General features: G+C 35.9%; 1 protein-coding gene across 3 annotated transcripts in view; it reads left to right on the top strand.

Annotated features, from left to right (window-relative positions):
• RALGPS2 (Ral GEF with PH domain and SH3 binding motif 2) overlaps positions 1-13,603 on the top strand; it is a 154,339-nt gene that overhangs the window by 74,607 nt on the left and 66,129 nt on the right. For all 3 annotated transcript variants that reach the window (XM_046680546.1, XM_046680544.1, XM_046680543.1), the window contains one exon: positions 7,155-7,281. In XM_046680546.1, the coding sequence (XP_046536502.1) occupies positions 7,155-7,281 (127 nt within the window). The remainder of the gene's footprint in view (positions 1-7,154; positions 7,282-13,603) is intronic.

The raw sequence follows: 13,603 nt of genomic DNA on the forward strand, positions 1-13,603 counted from the left end.
AATGTTCAGTGAATATCAGGGTAGTTAGTGTAGTGTTGACAGTGGAATAGCTAGGGAGTAGTTGATGGTAGGAGACGAGTCCAGAGAGGTGGCATCAAATCAGATAATGGAGATGCTGTGCCTTGGTATTGAGGAGATACAGAGAAGGAGTGGAGAGTGGGACTCTATTTTACATATATTAAGTTTGAGTTGGCTGATAATTGTCCATGTGGAACTGTAAGGTCAGAGTTGGGCATGCAAGTTTCATAGAACAGTTGTGGCTAGAGATAAAGTTCTGTGATTATCAGCATAAAGAATAGTGTTTAAAACATGAGATTGGATGGGATGACCCAAAGCATGAACACAGTTGAAAAGCCCTGGAACCCTCCAAGATGTAGAGACTGGAAAAAGGAGGGGGAATCAACAAAGGAAATATCACAGATAGGAGAAGTTTTCCTCAGTCAGGTAAAGAAAGTGTTTCAACAAAGAGTGAATCGCCTGTGTCACATGCTGCCAATAAGTTGAATAAGGCAGAACTTTGAGATGACCATTGGATCTGGCAGGGATTGGTGACCTTGGCAACAGTGGGTTCAGTACAGTGGTGGGGTGAAAAACTGACTGGATTTGAGAGAATGGTGGAGAAAAATGGGACAGCAAGTATAGAGAATACATTTGAAGAATTTAGCTGTAAAGGGTTGGGCTGAGGTGCTACAGAGAAGTCTGGCAGTAGCTGGAGGGGAGTGTGACGCCAAAGATTTGTCGTGTTTTGCTTTGTTTTTGGAAATGAGATCCTTGACAGTATGTTTCTATGCTGGTGGCAGTGATGTAATAGAATGGGGAAAAAGGTAAGAGAACAAGGGGTTACTCCAGTGATACCCTTGAATAGGCAAGAGTGAATTAGATCCAGTACTCTACTGGAGCAGGGACAGTTTATCCATTTTAACAGGAGAGAAGAGGGTACGTTTGGTTACAGATCCAGGTAAGTTGGTAGATTTGGTGGTGGGATTCTGTAGAGTCCTTCCAATGCTTGGTTTCTTAAGACATAAGAATCAAGGTTATTGGTTGAGGGTGATAGGGGAGAGGTGTTGGAAGTTTGAAGAAAGAGGAAAGGGTGAAAGTCATCTAGAAGAGTGTGAGAGTGAATTAACGAGGGAAACACAGTAGGTTTAATATGCCTTAGGAAGGATCCACTTGAGACTTTTGGTCAGGAATTGAAAGTGAAACCAGCCAGCAAAGTTACATCTTCTCCAGCTAGGTTCGAGTGCTCAGCATTAGCCTGGAGTTGTGCCGAGAATTGTATTTAACCAGAATTGGAATTTTTTTAGGCTTATTTGTACTACAGAGGGATCAAGGATAGAAAAAGAGATAAAGTGGGTAAATGTAAAAGTTGTTTTAGTGATAGATGAGGAATCTAACGCAAGTAAAAAGAGAGATAACAAACAGTGAAAAAGTAGTTACAGTAACTGGATTGGAAATCCTGGTGCACTCAAATATTTATTGGACTCAGGAGGACCAAGGGAGTGGAGGCTGAGAGTGGTGAAGATAAGACCATTTAAGGAAGAGAAGTCAAGAAACTGAGAAACCAGGGTTGGAAGTATCATCTACATAAAGATTGCGATCACCAGGATATATCAGTAATGTTGGTTCATGCACTATTTTTCTCGAAATACTAAAACCTTTAAGATATAGTGGCAAAAATGACTTGTTGCTCTAGTAATGACAGTAACATAACTGTTATAATCTAGTGTGCTCTTGTCCAGTATGGTAGCCACTAGCCACATGTGGCTGTTAAATTTAAATCATTAAAATTAAATAGAATGTAAAGTTCAGTACTTCAGTCATACTAGCCACATAACAAGCACTCAGTAGTCACATGTGGCTAGTGTCTGTCGTATTGGATAGCACATACATAGAACATTTTCCATCATCACACAAAATTTGATTGGACAGCACTGATCTAGTGCTTAACAGAAGCCGGAGAATTTTAGAGAGGATAGTGAGATAATAAGCTGGAAGGAGTTGTAAAGTGCAAGAAGCAAAGATTGAACCTAAGTCAACTCCAGGTTCATGTTATGTGGTTTGTAAGAAAAGAAAGAGAATGCTTAAAGAAAAGGTGAAGGATGGGGCTTTTGCAGAGGATGGAGTGTGAGTCCCAGAGAGTACAGTTGGGAAGGATTGGGAACGGTAGGGTGTTGGGTCAAGTTAGAAGATAATAAAGATTGTCTGGGTTTCATGCGCGTTTGGGTTAAAGATTTTTAATGAATGAGGAATTGAGAGTGTTTTGTTTTTTTATAAAGAGAATGTACCCAAACAATCTACAACATCCTAAATGGGGAGAATATTAGGAATATTCTCTTTAATGTCAAAGAAAAGGATGCACATTTTCACTGTTTCTATTCAACGTAGAAATCCTAGCCAGCACAGTCAAAAGAAAAATGATTAAAAATAGTTAGATTTATCCTCAAGAAAGTAAATGTAGAATTACCGTTTGATCCAGCAATTTTACTTCTGGATATATACACCCCAAAGGATTGAAAGTAGGGACTCAGACAGATATTTTTATACCAATATTCCTGGCAGCATGATTCACAATAGCCAAAAAATGTATATAACGCAAGGTCCATCAACAGATGAATGGATGTACAAGATGTGATATGCACATACAATGGAATATTATTCAGCCTTTAAAGAAGTGAAATTCTGACACATGCTACACTGTGGATGAATCTTGAAGACATTATGCTGAGTGAAATAAGCCAGACACAAAAGGACAAAAATACCGTATGATTTCATTTATATGAGGTACTGAGAGCAGTCGAATTTGTCGAGACAGAGAGTTGAAGGTAGTTGCCAGGGGCTGGGAGGAAGGAGGAAGGAGTTGTTGTTGTTTAATGGGTATGGAGTTTCAGTTTGTGAAGATGGAAAGAGTTCTGGCCAAGGAACGTGGTGATGGTTGGCCAATAGTGTGAATGTACTTAATGCCTTTAAGCCATAGACTTAATGATTAAAATGGTAAATATTATGTATTTACCACAGTTTAAAAAAACAATAGGGTTTGGGGCCGGCCCGGTGGCGCAGCCGTTACGTGTGCACATTCCGCTTCTCAGCGGCTCGGGCTTCGCCCTTTCAGATCCCGGGTGCGGACATGGCACTGCTCATCAAGCCATGCTGTGGTAGGCGTCCCACGTATAGAGTAGAGGAAGATGCGCATGGATGTGAGCTCAGGGCCAGTCTTCCTCAGCAAAAAGAGGAGGATTGGCAGTAGTTAGCTCAGGGCTAATCTTCCTCAAAAAAAAAAAAAAAAGGCTTTATTAAGGTGACTGAACATACAAAATCAGTTGTATTTGAAACAAGTTGAAAATATCCTGAAAAGGATGCTATTCACAATATCAATAAAAGATACAAAATAGCAAACAAGTGCAATAAAATGTGCAAAACTATATGTTAAAGATTTTAAAGCTTTACAGGAGGTCATTAAAGAACTAAGTAGATGGAGCAGTCATCCTTTGGTCATAGATAGAAAAACTTAAAGATGCCAGTTCTCCCCAGAGTATATAGAGTTTATGTGCAGCTTGAATCAGAGTCCCAATCTGGGGATCTGGACAAGATTGCTTATAAAATTTACGTGGAAATACAAAGGTTCAGGAATCACCAAGGCATTCCTGAAGAGGAAAATGGGGTTGGGAGCTTGAGTACTTGCCCTAACAGACGTCAAGACATACTGTATTATTTAGGCAAATGTTCAATTAGTGCAGGTTTAGAGATATCAACCAATGGAATAGAATAAAGAACCCAAAAATAGATCCTTGCTTTTATAGAACTCTGATATATGGCAGTAGTGGCATCATAAATCTAGAGAAATGAGGGACTTTCTGTTAGTTGGAGCTGGAAAATTGTTTATCAGTTTGGGGAAAAAATGAAATTGGGCCTCTTGCACCATTCACAAAAGTCATTGCCGGATGAGTTAAGGACTTAAAAGTGAAATGCAAAACTTTAAAGCTTTTAGAAGAAAAAAATAGCTGAATATCTCTCTGGCTTGGCATAAGTGGATTTCCTGCTTGGGCTTGGTAAGCATATTTTAGATAAGATATGAAAAGCTCACACAATCAAAGAAAAGATGGACAGGTTGCCACATAAAGTAAGAATTTCTGTTCATTGAAAGATATCTTAAAGAAAATTGAAAAGAATCCCCAGAGTCGGGGAAGATGTGTGAATTTGTGGGGAACTGATCATGAATTTGTATCCAGGATATATAAAGAGCTCTTACAAAGCAAAAAGAAAAAATAAGAAAAATAGAAAAGTGGGCATCGTGGTGGTACTCATAGAAGAGAAAATACACATGGAAGCAGTGAAAATGAGCGAACTGCAGCCACACACAACATTGTGGATGAAGCTTCAGTGTCAAAATGTTGAGTGAATAAAGCAAGTGCCAGAGACTATAAACAGTATGACATTCTCTAGTCAAAAGTCAAATAAAATTTAAGAGAATGATAAACTCAAAATTTAGGGTAGTGGTTCCTGGTTACCTCTTGAAGATAGTCAGGGGAATTAGATATTGAGGGAGCACATAGGTAGATGTGTGTTGTTGGTATGTAGTTCTTAGGTAGGAAGGTGGATACATGTGTATTTGTTATAAAATTTAAAAATAAATCAGTTTAACAAGAAAGTCACATCAGGGACTAATGATAATTGAGTGTCATGAACAAAGGATTATAGTTTTCATGTGAGGTCCAAGATAAATACATAAATTATATATGCAAGTGCACACATTTTTACATATTGTATAGGGATACAAATCAAGGTGATGAGGGATGATCTGGGCATCTTGTATTTCTTTTAGTGACTGACGTGAGCAGGGGTTCATCCAAATTTTCCCAAAGCAGATTGTTATGTTAAGGTGGCATAGAGATCCAGCCAGAAACACTTGGTGTTCCCGCATTCAGGCACCACTGAAAGCCTGGAGAGCTCTGCCCCTATTTGTCATGCTCTTGGCCAGAGGAAGAGGGTGGCGCCCAAAACATATGGAGTTAGAACCTTATGAAGTATTTTGTTTTCCCCTTTTTTGGATGGAGAGATATAGTGAAGTGACATTGTAGGGATAATATTAGGAACATCAGAAAAAGAGTTGAAAAGGAGGAAAAGAAAATCAGGACTTATTGGTTATAGTGTTAGCATTGGGCTCGGATGAGTTTCTGAGCTATTATTAGGAAATTTGTATTTTAACATCTAATTAATTCCTTTATCCATATTATTCCTCTGAGCAGTCTTCTGAAAACAAGTCTCTGCTGAATCCTTTGGATCTGGTTATGGATTTATTATGAAAATTCCAAGATATAAGTTATTTTTATGCACGTTAGACCGTGTAGTTCTTAGTGCAGTTTGTTTTCAGATGTGGCAAAATCACTTTGAGTTCCAACTAATTTGTTTCTCCTGATCCTGTACCAAAGTTTTTGAATTATTGACTTAGGAAAAAAAGAACAGGATTATTGTTATTGCTGCTGTGTCACATCGCTGTGTTTTACACATGCAAATACTTTGTTATGTGGGGGAGAAAGGGATGGTTGGCCTTATAGGGAGCAGCAGAGATTTGCACCTAATCTTGAAAATGCTAACCAGGGGTGTTGAAGCTGGGCCAGGGGAAAGGCTGTAAAACCACTGTTTTAGACCATGGAATATCTACCTGAAACGTTAAAGCAAAGGACTCCTTGAAATCTTGTGCTTTAAAGAGGGAGGGATACTGGTCAGACATTTTTCCAACAGAGATTATCTGAAGATAATCTGCATCTTGAAGCCTATGAAAAATGAATTCCACCTTTAATCTCAATGGTACTACTTGTGATTCTAGAAAGAGTAGTGGATTAGGCATCACAGTATTCTTCATCTCCAGGACGAGACTAAGACCTTGAAAAACAGGGACCTACGTCTTTGTGAGTGGATGACTGAGTGTTTAGGATGTTCTGCTTCTTGCTAACTGTTGATCACCTTTGAATCTCACTCTCCTGATCTCTAAATTAATCCTCAGACTTCTCTATTAACCTTACAGGAGAATTAGATGAGAATTTTATAGTTGGAGGTGTTTTGCATGATATGACACTAATATTTTATGATATAAGTAAATAAAGTGAAATTTTATTGCATTGTAATGAAATAGTAGCTTCTTTTTTTTGGTGAGGAAGATTGGCCTTGAGCTAATGCCTGTTGCCAGTCTTCCTCTTTTTGCTTGAGGAGGATTGTCACTGAACTAACATCTGTGCCAGTCTTCCTCCATTTTGTATGTGGGACACCACCACAGCATGGCTTGATGAGCAGTGGGTAGGTCGTGCCTGGGATCCAAACTTGCAAACCCTGGGCTGCTGCAGCAGAGAATGTGAACTTAACCATCACACCACCAGGCTGGCCCTAACTTCATATGTTTAAAAAATTTTCTTTTTCTTCCCCAGAGTCTTTGGAATACTTGAAAAAGTATTTTCTGAACCTTTTTAGTTAATGTTATTTGGGTGACTGACCTTGTTTTTCTTTCATTCCCCTTGGTTCTCTCCATTTTTTCCAAAGGGCACTCACTACAAATCTACCCCTCAAGCCTCTTAGAACAGCTTCAGTTGATTGTTCAACCATATGCCGTAAGCACTGATCCAAGGGATCAAAGAAAAAAAATCTTGTCAAAAATCCAAAAATGTAAATCACAGTTCTATGGTTATTGTTAGGACTAGTCATGGTTAGATTTGTCAAGAAAAATTGTTACTTAAATCATAAAATTCAATATTTACTTCTTAATGGTTATGTAAGAATGATCTTTATCTTTGACGAGGCAGGGGACGGTTTATTAAAACATTTGGGCATTTGAGCTGAATAGGAACACAGAATTATTTTAAATTCAGAAAATGATCAACCAAAATTGCTTAACTAGTTAAAACAGTAAAGATGAGAAATAATTTATTATAATTTACTACTTAGTAAGTTAATAATTTTATGTACCTACAAAGGATATTATATTTTATAGATAATGTGTTTGGATTTATTATCTTATTTTGTTTTATTTATATACTATCAAAATATAATTAAAGAAGGTGTAACTTTGAAATTAATATTCAAATTTACAGTAAATACAACTTCAAGTCTTTGCTATAATAAAATGGGATTTGGAAATAACTTAGGCTTTTCTGTTTGTATTTTAGTTATTAAGTCGAAAAGACAAAACTACCTTTGAAAAATTAGAATATGTAATGAGTAAAGAAGATAACTACAAAAGACTCAGAGACTATATAAGTAGCTTAAAGATGACACCTTGCATTCCCTATTTAGGTGAGTTATGTCACTATGTGTTTATTATGCCTAGTTGTTGCTGTGCCTTAATCAGTAATTTGTATAAAATTCAAGATATTTTAAAAGTGTATGTATCCTTTAAAGAAATTACTGCAAGATTGTTAAGTTGAAAAAATTGACTAAAGGGACATGTTACCTTATTACCTGGCATGTATTTTCCTATTAAATTAGCCTTTTGCCCTCAAGGTTTTTCATAGACTATCATTTTTTCTTTGAGATTGGACCATATGGTAAAACAATGTTTTAGTTATTATGGTAAGGAAGCAGTGGTTTTAAAAAATGAAACAGTAGTTTGCAATGAAGTTTAATGCTGCAAAAATATTTAACATTAAAGAAATTGATCAAAAGATTGATTGAATTTGTTTTCAACATCATGAGTTCTTATTTTGTATAGTTGGCAGATATTTTAGGGTGAATTATGAAAAGTAGTCTCAGTGAATGTTGGTGTTACTGTTTGCTTGGAAGAAATGAGTTGTTTAGCTGTGGAAATTTAGGTTAGTACTGAGACAAACAAGCCTGTGTTTTATGTATCATTTGACTGAGAATTTATCTCTTTACTGTATATTTTACAGTGTTTACAAATTCTAAAAATATTTAACCAATAACATTATGAGATTATTTTCAACAAAATATGAATAATGCCTTAGGTGTTTGAATGAGAAGAAATCTCAAACTGTCCCTTTTAAAATATGTATGTAAATTTAAATACAGAAAATACTCTGTATGATATATACCTAGCATATATTAAGATAAATTGGTTTGATCCTATGTAGAGAATAATCAAATGATAAACATTTGTTTCTTTCTAGTATCCTTATTTCTCCCTTATCTCTATTCTGTCTTTTATGTAGTTACTCATACTGGATTTCACAATAGCTATTTTTAAAAGTAATTCAAAAACCTGTCATTCTAGTCACAGTTCCAGTGACTAGAAGACAAATAGGGACCAAGGCAGTTGCTAGACTCTCATTCGGCTGATATAGAACATCAGCCTTAGTTTGTCAGAGAAGAGTTGAACTCATTAGAACATATTGGGAGATCCTAGGATTCCATTGGGAACAGGGAATGTTATGCACCCTGTGTTGAAGGCAGAATATCCCTAAGCACAGTGTAGATAATGGCCATTACATACCAGAATATTGTGTCCTGTTTCTTTGATCAACATTTTGGGGCCATAGTGAACGTGACTCCATCAGAGAGGCTCTAAGCTGGATGTTAGAAGGAGACATTCTGCGTGTGCTCCACTTTTTGCTGTAGTCTTAACTGTACCCATTCTTGAAAATATAATTTGGGGGAGAGGATGAATAGCCGATTTGAAAGAAAATCATCAATATCTTCATACTCCATAAGAACATGTACTTTTGATAGCATAAAGAACATCAGACTGAGAATTGGCAACCCTGAATTCCAAAATGGCTCTACCATGCTAACTTTTCAAGTCATTGAATTATCTTCTTTGAGCCTTGTTCTCTTTACCTAGAAACAGCACACACAAGACCACCGCCGTGTTCTTCCTAAGGCTGGATGGGACCACAGTGATCTCTTCTACTTCACTTATTTTACAATGAGAAAACCAAGGTCCCTTAAAGGTAGAAGAGCTGGCTCACAGTCCTAAGACCGGGTTACTGACACATCTGCAGTCTGAAGTCTTCATGTAGCATCTTTCCAGTTACACCTGCTAAACTCTCATTCTAAAATTTACTGATTCTATGGTTATATTTTTTTCTCATTGAAATGTTTTCCTCAAATTCCATAATTTGTATTTCTTTGACAAAGAAATTAAGATTATTTTCTTTTGAAAATGGGAAAATGACAAAATAATATAAATCCTTGTGCTGTGACGTCTAGTTCAGGAGTCTTTGTTTTATGGTTCCCTCAGTGGAGACTTCAGTAGAGGATTTGAAGTTGTCTGTGTGTGTGCACATGTGTACACTCTCATGCACATAGAAGGGAAGGAAACCACGAGCATAGTTGGAGTTTAGTGGAATCTGGAAAGATTTTCTACTAGAGAATATACCTGTTTTCTGTCAGCCCTGATACCTGAAACAAACATAGTAATTATTCCTGTGGGTTAAAGTAAGGGAGGCAGATGCTGAGGTGCAGAAGTTAATTTGGAGAAAATATTAGAACCATTGTCTTTCCTGTATCTTCATTTTGGTCTTCCATTGACTCCTCTTTTCCGTTCCCTTTCGTTTTATATGTCCTCATGACTTGGAATCTTCCTTCTCACTGTTACCGTGTAATTCTCCTTTATACAGCTAGTAAAAAGTAGCCTATTCCTCCTTTCTCCTTTTTCTTTGTGTTTTCTTTTGCTCAGCATGCTGTTAGCTCCCTCTTCACTCATGGAAATTTTCCCAGTAAGGTCACCACTGACTTCTAGTTGAAAGATCTAATAGGTGTTTCTCAAGCCTCCTCTTAATTTTGTGAGGTTGATTCTAGTTATTTCTACTTCTTGAAAATTCTCCACTAGTCGCACATGTCTCTCTTGGTTTACTGTTTACTTTCTGGCTTTTGTTTTATTCACTCCTCTTTCTCTGCCTTTCTCTCAAACCTATTCTTCTAAAGTTCTCAGTCCACTACTTTTCTTACTCTATACACTCATTTGGAGTAGTCTCATTCATATTTTTTCCATATATTGCCTGATGACTCCCAAATCTAGACTAGACTTGTATATCCATCAGTTTGTGTAATTCCTGGGGCCTAGTAACGTTTTAGGTACTCATATACTGATTGAATGAGACATCTATAGGTTACCCTAATTCAGCATGTCCCGAAGTAAATTCATCCTCTTTTCCCCTTCCTACAAAACTGGTCCCCATCTTATCTCCTGAGTCTACCAGTGATCTCACTGAAGCATTTTATCTACACTGCTCCACCACACTAGAAACCTGGGGTTTTGTTGGATTTCTCTTCCGCCTCCTTCTCTACTTCTTGTATTCTCTAGTGAAATGAGATGCATGTTTCTGAGGGTTGTCCAAGAATTAGAAACCAAAGCAGGAAAAATGGCAAAGTACTTCAGTTAAACTAGAGAACATACACTTTGATATCTACATGATTTTACATATTGGAAGTCTTAATATAGTTATTTTTCCTTATACTAGTTTGTGAAGAATCATCTGAGGTTGTGAGCTGATTGTGGAACATTTGGCATAAACATTTGGTAAACTTGGGAAGGAAAATGAAACATTTGTCAGATAAGTTATTGTGGCTCAGTTTAGTTCGTTTTCAGCATGAAAATCATCCTTTTAATGTAGTGACAGTTTTGTTTTGTTTTATAGCAAACCTTGAGATTAAATGTCTTCCATCTATCAAAACATGCATGCTTTTCCTAAGAAACTGTGAAGCATTTTCAACTTATACAACTTTTTACTTACTTGATTTATTTACATCATAGACAGCTGGTTCATTTTTTCATTCCTGATCTTCAGTAGTGAAGTGTTTTGAAGAGTGAAGATTTAACAATAGTTTATACCCTGTTAATATTTACTTTTTTCATATTTTGCTCTAATTTAAAATGAATTAGGATCATGGCTTTTAAATTTAACTTGTTTTGATTTCAGATTCCTTTCCCATCCTAGGAAACTAGGCCCTAGTGCAGTTGACAGCAGTGTCAACATTTATGAGATGCTGTACGTTCATAGGACAGAACTTGGCCTGAAGACATTTGAAAGATGATACTCATTATGCAAATTGTAGCTTCTATTTAACTATCCCTCTCAACTATACAGAATTTGCATAATGCTACCCTTTATTCATTATGTCAGCAAGGGTTCTTATGGAAAGAATATATCAAGCAAAAGAATCTGTAGTGCATAGAGAAAAGGTAAAGACTAATCATGTTTGTTAACGTGAGAAATGTGATCCAGACTCATGGTGTTTTTGCCCCTAAAAAGTATCATCAAACCAACCATTCTTTATGAAGCTTAAAAAAGAAGGATGGGGGTTTATGTGCTGATAAAACTCTTATTTTGATACTGCCAGATTTATCTATAATTCAATGTGGATTAAATTATAAGAAGGAGAAAATATTTTCTTGGCCTTCAACTCATTATCCCTTGAAAAGTTGTCTCTTCTGTTGGTTTGCATTCAAGGTAAAAATTAGTCAGCCTGGACAATGCAGTGAAAAATTCTTAGAATAAGAATACAGTTTTTCTGGAGAGGAATAGTTTGGCAAATCTTAAGGAAAAAATTGTTTAATATGAGAATTATTGCTTTAAATCTGAAAATCATTAACAGCGCTCATTTGTTCTTGTCATTGGAGAGCAATCTTAAGAAGCTTATTGAAGAATTTGGCATGGGAAGTTTTGCTTTGCAAGAGAGAGAGAGAAAAATGGAACGTTGTGCAAACTAATATATTTGTATAAAACATAAGTATTTCATGTGCATTTTCTAGCCTCATTTCTATTTTATTCATATAACTTTGGGAAGATACAGTAGCTCAACCAGTTTAGAATGTTTTCTGGGAGAGAGCATATTTTTAAAACTATGGAAATAATTAAATTGTTACAGTTCTGTGTATTGCTTTCTGTTAAGCAAAAGTAGAGAAGTTTTTGAAAACTCTCCTGCCCTTCTGTAGGACATGAGTATGTTGTTTTGATGTGTCTAGGTGTGACTCCTCACTCTTGAGAGAGGCCCCTCCAATTAATTTTTGATTTAATGTGTTAGGTTTTCATAATAGACATTTTCTTTTTTGAGAAAAGTTATCCTTATGACCTTCTGTAATGTAGTGCCCGCTACATCCTCCATTCTCTGAAAAGTACCATTTTGTTTTCATTATGATGTTTTCATTAATCCTTCTCCCCCTCAGTAGTGTGTAAACCTTTATTTGTCTTGGTCCAAGGCTTTATCCTTAGCATTAGAACAAAAGTAGGCACTTAGTAGTATTTGTTGGTTGAATTAATTAATTAAATGATCCCTTTCTGGGTCTTCCTATTGTTTCAGTAATTTTATCTGTTTTTAATACAATAGATTTTTGTGGCATTTTTGTATACATCAACTCCCTACCCTCCCCCACTTTTCTTTGGTGCATCAGCTGGCTAACCAGTATTTGCTTAGCAGTATGGTTGATGCTAGATATGTAACAGGGATCGAAACAGACTTTGTCCCTGGCTTTATTCCAGTTAACATCTCTTTAATACCAAAAATTCAGGTTGGTGTCATTGCCTTATGAATAATTTCCCCTGTCTCCTAAATCATGGAAGAGGTACGTATCATTGCCAGGCTTTGTTAGTGGTGTCCTCATCACAGCTAATGAAATGCTTAAGGTATGCTGAAACTTCTCTTCAGATTTTATCTGATCCTCTTTTATTTTTCTGTAGTTTTTACCTGTCTTGATCTCGCAATGGAATATAGTTCTTTAGTTTTACGTTCGTTTTAGAAATTTCTACTGACCTATGTACAAATATTTTTTTAAATAATGGCTTTTTATTCACATTTCTATTCAGATAATTGCAACAAAGTCTAAAGCTTTCTGCGGCTCTATGGAAATTAATGAGATTTTTTTTTCCTTCCCCTTTGGTAGAATTTTACTTGGTTAAACATATGCAAGTTTCTGACATTGATCTCAAAAATTCTTAATGGTTAAAAAATGTCATTGGCTTTTAATATTTTAAGAGTTTTATTCCATTTTTCTTCCTTTGGTTTGATTTGTAGATAATATACACCATGAATTACTTTCCCTTATTCTTCTCATTAGATTATATATTGTATTCTAAAATAGCCATAAAGCATGTTCAGTCATTTTTCTTTTGAATCCTGAGAATGAGCTTTGACCAGATGGCAGCTAGCCCTAGCTTTTTCTTTAGCCAAAATTACATCTCCATTTTCCATTAGCTCATTTATATCCTTTTTTACTCTCTTTCATTTTTATGTATTTAAAATTCTTCTAACATTCTTTAATGGTATCTTTTCTGAAGTTTACTTTAGATCACTTGAAGACTTGTGATACAAAATTGCTGGGGATAGCATTGCATTAATTTCTTTCCCATGTTCATAGTTTTTCTTTAAGAATCTATATCTTAAAAAAAGAAAAAATGTGGAGCAGCTATACAGGTCTGCATTTTAATCGTAAACAGAATCAGATTCCCTCAGTTCCAACAGCTTTGCCAGTGGTGTTTCCAACTGCTGATATTTCAGTAATTTGTTTTGTAATTTTTTTGAGCAAACCTTAACAAGAGAATAATAAAAAGAATCTTAATAACTAACATTTATTTAATACTTAATCCTATATGCCCAGCACTGTGTACTTTACATAAATTATCTAATTCTTAACAATATTATAAGGTAAGTGATATTATTATTC

This window comes from Equus quagga, chromosome 13, assembly GCF_021613505.1.
Source record: "Equus quagga isolate Etosha38 chromosome 13, UCLA_HA_Equagga_1.0, whole genome shotgun sequence".
Lineage (NCBI taxonomy): Eukaryota > Metazoa > Chordata > Mammalia > Perissodactyla > Equidae > Equus > Equus quagga.